This window comes from Morus notabilis, unplaced genomic scaffold, assembly GCF_000414095.1.
Source record: "Morus notabilis unplaced genomic scaffold, ASM41409v2 Scaffold848, whole genome shotgun sequence".
NCBI classification, from domain to species: domain Eukaryota; kingdom Viridiplantae; phylum Streptophyta; class Magnoliopsida; order Rosales; family Moraceae; genus Morus; species Morus notabilis.
Window position 1 is genome coordinate 424,250 of NW_010367943.1, and position 7,293 is coordinate 431,542.

General features: G+C 32.5%; 1 protein-coding gene across 1 annotated transcript; it reads left to right on the forward strand.

Annotated features, from left to right (window-relative positions):
* On the forward strand, positions 1-2,692 carry LOC21402804. The gene is made up of 2 exons (XM_010113846.2): positions 1-352; positions 1,955-2,692. Exons 1-2 carry the CDS (start codon positions 185-187, stop codon positions 2,504-2,506), a joined length of 720 nt encoding a protein of 239 aa, XP_010112148.1. The 5' UTR covers positions 1-184; the 3' UTR covers positions 2,507-2,692.
* Positions 2,693-7,293: the final 4,601 nt, after the last annotated feature.

Genomic DNA, 7,293 nt, shown 5'->3' on the forward strand with positions numbered 1-7,293 from the left:
GAGTGACAGCACTCGTCATACATACAGCATGCAGTAACTATATATCAAGACTAGTAGTTGAGAAACAAACTAAGCAAGGAGAGAGACGGGGGGAGAGAGAGAGAGAGAGAGAGAGAGAGAGAGAGAGAGAGAGAGAGAGAGAGAGAGAAGAGAGAGCTAGGTTATAATAAAGAAAGATATACATATGGAGTGGAGGCCATGTTATTTGGATGTGATACTCGTTCCTTTAGGGTTCTTAATAGTGGCTGGTTATCATGTGTGGTTATGGCACAAGGTTAGGACTCAGCCTGAAAGCACCATCATCGGAATCAATGCAAACGGACGTCGTTTTTGGGTCTCCGCCATTGTCAAGGTACGTTTACGTACATATACATACGCATATACACATACATAATATGTGCATATCACTTTATTTTTTAATCGAAGAGAGAAAGAGCAACTGGCATCAGAAAATGTCCATATCACTATCTTATTACTTCTACCATTTGTGATATGTTCATTGATGTAGTAATGTTAGTTGCCAAAGATGTCTAAACAAAATTCTTTCATATCAATGGAGTACGTTTTACTCGAAAAGCACAGTTAGTTTCCCCAACATAACGAATTCTTCTTAATTAAATTAATAAAGGTTGAACATATGTCACCATTCCACATAATTGAGTAGATAGAGCAGTTTCCATGATATTATTGGCTTTTTAAAAGGTTCACGAGTTGAATTAATAATGTAATGAATGATTCCTGAGCCCAAAAAAAAAAAAAAACAAGGAATATAATGAATGATGGAATAAATTAAATAACATGAGAGTATCCCAAAAGGAGAAAAGAAAAGGACCCAGATTATTCCAGGTGCAACATAAAGAAGCTATACCAAGTGGCATCCTAATATTTCACTCAGATTTTATTGGGTGGAGATCATTGTACTCTTAGGTTGTCTATCATCTTTTCGCCACACCACAACAAATCCACAAAAATGTTAAAAACACAGCCGTCACATCAACCTAAGATGGTCCACCGGTATTTATATAGTAAAAGCAATATATTATAGCTACATGTGTGTCCAAAACTATACATAAATTGCAGCTAGGAAAATTTATAACTATGAGAAGGATATTGAACAAACGTGACAAATTAATACATAAATGTATAATACGTTGAGTTATTGTACGAATTATATATACTTGGAAAACAAACATTAATTTCATAACCAAATTAGTGGTATATATAATCTTTAGCATTATTCTCAAAAAAGTTGTACTCATCATGAGTAATGGTGATGACCCACAAGTAGATTCAGCACCCTTTGTAACTTCCTAAAGAATAATGCTCCTCCTGTTGTATGCTTCAGTTGGTTTCTGCTTTAATTAGTTGTTTAGCACTGCTCCCAAGTCCCAACTGGAACTAATATGCAATATGACTGTGTAAAGCATGCATGCCCTTCTCTAATTTCTTTCCACTCCTACCAACTCTGGTCTGTTGCATCACGCGTCACCTAGCTTCAATCATTTACCGCCGGGTGTAAATATATATATATATATATATATGTGTGTGTGTGTGTGTGTGTGTATATACACAGTAACACCACTCACCCCTATAGCTAATTATTCCTGCTTTTTCATATATATGACCATTTCAACACACAAAGGGCCAGATTTTCCAACATTTTGAAATCTAATGACGTTGGAATCCTATACCTGGGAACAATAATATCCACAATTCTAGCTAGAATCCAATCAATAAATATATTAATAATGTAAATAATAAGAAATGGAGTTTAAATGTAACGTGCGCATTACAATCAATAACTATCAAATGATACCATCATTTTCATGATATAGTACTTATTAAAAAAATTCAAATTTTTAAGATATAAATAAATAAATAAATAAATATAATGTACTGCATATTGTATAATATTTATTATTTTAATGCATTTTTATTTTCTTGAATTTTGTAGGATAATGAGAAGAAAAACATTCTGGCGGTGCAAACCCTTAGGAACACAATCATGGGATCAACGTTGATGGCCACGACATCCATACTTCTATGCTCAGGACTGGCAGCCGTTATAAGCAGCACGTACAGCGTGAAGAAGCCACTAAACGACACCGTTTATGGGGCCCACGGGGACTTCATGGTGGCCCTCAAGTACGTGACTCTCCTCACAATATTCCTATTCTCCTTCCTGTGCCACTCCCTCTCCATCCGCTTCATCAACCAGGTCAACATCCTAATCAACAGCCCACAAGACGACACGTCGTTAGTCACCACCGCCTACATCGCCGAGCTTTTGGAGAAGGGCTACCTCCTCAACACCATCGGAAACCGCCTCTTCTACGCCGCCCTACCGCTCCTGCTTTGGATCTTCGGCCCGGTCCTCGTCTTCCTATGCTCCCTCACCATGGTCCCGGTGCTCTACAACTTGGACTTTGTGTTCAATGGGAGTGGTGGTGGTGAGAGGAAGGAGAAAGTTGTCAACGGAAGTGATCAAGTTGGAGAGTTTGTATGAAAAATAAGAAACTTGATCATCAAGTAGTGCTAGTACTACTCTAGTACTTGTGTCATCATGAGTACTACTACAAATATATTGGTCCAATTTGTCCAATTGGATCATGTGGTACTCATTTTGTTGTTTTGTAAGTAGTGGTTTACAAGGATATGATGATTTGAAGATCTTGAATGATAGATCACCTCTATCATGTATGCATGATTTTCCGTGTCAAATTAAAAAAATGGAGTCACTAGTTTCCTATTTTCAATTATGTGTATTTTGTTTGGGATTCGATGTTTTATATTTACCTTTAATTATACATGATTGTGTAGTTTACCCAAGCTCTGCAACAATATTGGCAACTATATTAATTGGGCTCTGAGCAAGACAGTCAACTCATAGAAGGATTTACCAACAAATTAACTACTAACGTTATTTTTTATTTTTTTACCCTTCTTATGTTTTATTCAGAGGAGTTTCTCTAGTTAATTAGGATTAGAAAAAATAAACTATCAATAATTTTTTATTTTTCAACCATCATATATGTATTAGAAACTATCTTTTTTGTATACTTTTTTAATCCAAATTTAATGATCAGAAACTAATATTGCTAGTGGGAGGCCTACCGAAGAAGTCTCTTTCAAGAGTTAGTTTGACCATTATAATTAGTTGGCATGAATATGAATACCACCTTCTAGCATATTTATAGTAACTCAATTATATGTTGTAGCAATTACTTCCACTTAAGTCATACAAACGTTGACTACTTTTCGAATATCATGCCCCCTAATTTTTCACTAACAAAAAACTACACTCATATTAGGCTCGCATATCCTTCCTTTCTCATTCCCTTTCTTTTTAACTAATAAGAAATTATCATACCAAATTGATTAATTTAATTGCATGACACTCTAAATTAATATTGATGTGACATATTATTTCAAATAACATGATATTGTAATTTTATGTGACATGATATTATTAGAATGACATAAAATGAGATTAAAATAAGGGAGTATGAGAGTCGAATATGAGTATAGAGATAAATATCGTTAGATTAAGTCTGTAATCATCTTATGTGTGATTTTAATGGTTACTCTATTATTGATAGATACTATTATTTTAATCGTGAGATGTAAATCTGACGGTTGTAGTAAGTTAGATAATTGAATGAATTTTTCTTTTTTGAAAACTCGTCATATATCAGGACAAGAAGCTTCATTGACTCAAAGCTTGAATCAGCAGAATACAAGTTAATTTCTACCCCAAAAAAAGTAGCTGCACTCGAAGGCATAGGCATAGCATCAATACATTCCTACTTTCCCAAAGTGTTTAATAACATGTTTGGGAAGTAAAAACGTTTAAACCACGCATCGTATACTAGCCTTTATTAATAACAAAAGCTGCTTCACTGAGATGTTGCTTTGGACTAGCTAGCTAGCAAAATAATTCGTAGCCTTGGATTGCACGACCATTCTTTAAGAAAGACGTGAACAAGAAAGGAAAACAAAAAGAAAGAAAAAAAGAAAGAAAAAGCAGTCCAAGGCTTAGCCAATCATGTTGTTCGTCATTAACGAGCTACATCAATTTAGCTCGACAAGTGTACACCAGTAATTATATTATAGTGATTGATATATATGTTTTACATATACAAATTGCAAATAGAAAAACACACGCGTGCATGTGTCGCTTAAAGATTGAGCTAATTATATTGCATGAGTAGGGTCTCTCTCAATTTTGCATGTCATTTAGCACTACACACACACACACACAATATATCTTGTCAAGAATTGATGCATGCGAAAAAAAAAAAAAAGGAGTTTTGGGATATTTAATGGATTCCAAAAGGCAATGAAAAAGATAGGCAATATAAAGATAAAGTAAGCTAAGACAAAGAAATATATATTTATATATTTTTATGCCCGTATAGATCAAAACCCACATTGATATCTTTTTCTTGTTTTTGGAGATAAATAAATAAATAAATAAGTACATACATGCACACACTAGAGTTGTATACTCAATTAAGGAGGCATAGAATATAGATTGGCTGACCTAATTTCAATTCCTGAGTTTGCTTTTGTTTATGTGTATTTATTTATTTTTAAATGCGGGAGATCAACTAGCATTAAGAAAATTTGGTACATTTCAATAACGTACTCGGCACCCACTAGAACTCCAATCCAATCCTATATATGCCAAAGACTCGCTCAAAATATTATTATTATTATTATTATTCATGAAAAGAGAGAGAAAAGTCCAAAGAGAGGAGGCCTTATGTTCAAACTATATCCCAAATTAAGGATATCTCAAAATCCTCGTTAACCTTCACGGAAGAAATCTGAAAGGAAAAAAAATAAATAAAAATCTGAACAAAGAAAAAGAATGAGTGATTCGGACAAAACAAACACAAACTAAACTCAACACGGAAAAATTCTTGACCATAAAAATCACGAAAAGAAAAAGAGCGACATTATCCAGAGCGTAAAACCACCAATAAAGATGTTAAATCAACATCTGTTTGCTTTAAAAAAGAGTTTACATGAAAATAACAGCCCCAATCCAAAAACGTTATAATTGTTATACCACGATCAGTCTGCCATATATTTGCCATATATGTAATTAATTAAATTAAAAATAATTCTGATTGAGAATTCAAACGTATACGGGTCAATGACTTCCCATGTTCAATGTCTATCAATGTGCTCGGATCATGCTAAGCGCGGTCACCCCTAATCGGATAGAAAAATAACACATTACTTAATCCAATTGAGTTGATTTCTCTAAAAGAAAAACAGCCAGCTGATATTAAAGAAACAAAAAAAAAAAAAAAAAAAAAAAAAAAGGCCTTGAATCAATTGAGTACGTTAGCTTTTTTTTTTTTTTTTTTTTTTAAATAATAAAATACTCCACAATCCTCCGTTTCTTTAATACCTTGGGCATATTAGCTGTATTATACTTGTGTGAATATGAATCATATACAATTATTCAAGTTTCACATCATGATATTACATTTTGCTTGGAAATAATTTTTCTTAGATTGATACGTTAATCCATTGCAAAGGATATGGTTTCCATGATTCTCATCTTATATGTGCATAAAAAAGATTGTTTAAGAACACCGGCCGGAAGCAGTTGATACTCATGAAATTAAGTCAAAATATTGAAACTCCGGATAACGATCATGATAAGTCTAAGAAAGCTAATAAAATAAATGAGGATGTGGTCATGATTGTTTAGACAATAATTGATGGAGTCGATGAAGACGAAGTCAGTTTCTGAAAATGTTGTTACTTTTGTGAAAGAAAATTTAGATGAGACTAACAGTTTTGAGACTACCAAAAACAAAACAAAATTATTGACCATTCAGATATTCAAACAACTAAGGAGGGTACAAAAAGTGTCATCGAATTTGAACCCTATGGTGCACCGTGCATGTTTAGAGTTTATATGTATCAATTTAGAGGTTAGTCTTATAACTAGTCCTTTCGATGTAGTTATACTTTAACAATCAGATTCTCTGCAGGGTATATATGAATAGAAAATCTTTGGAGAGTCTACTAAATGATAACTCTTTCTTAGATTGAAGCATTAAAATGGATAATGCACCAAAAATCAATAATCTCATACTTTGCTCAAAAGGTGGCAAAAATTATTGTTGTGTTCTTGGAAATTTTTTTTACTGAACTTGATATTTGAGGGAAAAGAATTGAATGATAATTCAGAAAAAAAAAGTCATCCTACATGCTTGAAGCTCGCAGTGGAAATGGTTTAAAAATGAGAAAATCTTAAATTTTACTCTTCGGTTGCTTCTTTGTTGTTTTATGCTTATTTTTGGTTTGTTTTTTGTTTTTTTTTTTTTTGGTTAGGCTTTTTATGTTTGAATTTTGTAAGATTTTTTACTTTTCTTTTTAATAAAATTGTTGCTTATTAAAAAAAGAATTATTCTCACCTATGACCCCTAAAATGTAAGGTCATTTTCACTTTATTTTTTGAACTTTAAAAACTTTCATTTTTCCCTGACCACCCTTAATTTTGATTAGTTTTGAACTCTGTAATTCCATTAAAACAAATGGAAAAAGAAGTTAAGTGAATTCATGTACTTTTTGCCATTTGTTTTTAATGATTTTTTTTTTTGGAATGAGGATTTAGTGAGACTAATTCAAAATTGAGGAGGAAACGTGAGTTTTTAAAGTTCACAAAGATAAATTCGGAATAATATAAAGTTGAGGGGTCTTGCCTGACGCAGCAAGAAGTTTATTTATTTTTTATTTGTTTTTTTTTTTTTTTTTTTTTTTTTGGCCTGACACAGCAAGAAGTTAATAAAGAAAATTCATCACGATAAGTGGAATAGCTAGTGCTCTGTAATGTATTTCTCAAAATATCTTCCGAAACCTAGCTATTACGTGCTATAGTACAAGTAACGAACGAAACGACAAATAGTGAGTACTTGTAACATAACGATAATGACATCAAGAATGTGAAATGACATTAAACGACATTAAAAATATAAAACGACACCAACACTCGTATTACCAAGTCTTTATTTAAAAGATTTAGGCAAAATAAAATTATTGATACTTTTTCCTTGCAGATTGCTCCTCGTGAGAGCCTCCATATATATATATATATATATATATGCTTAATAAGTTATCTGACTCCATGATATTTTACCACACATTAGTGACGGTGCTAGACTTTAGATTTAGTGGGGCACATATGAAAATAAAATTCATAGACTGAAATATTCTAACAATAAAAATTTTATTAAGTAGCAACATATTATAGATATAAAAACCAAATAT

Coding starts and splice junctions, on each gene's coding strand:
- LOC21402804 (XM_010113846.2), top strand. CDS start 185: ATGGAGTGGAGGCCATGTTATTTGGATGTGATACTCGTTCCTTTAGGG. Junction 353..1,954: donor GGGTCTCCGCCATTGTCAAG/GTACGTTTACGT, acceptor TGAATTTTGTAG/GATAATGAGAAGAAAAACAT.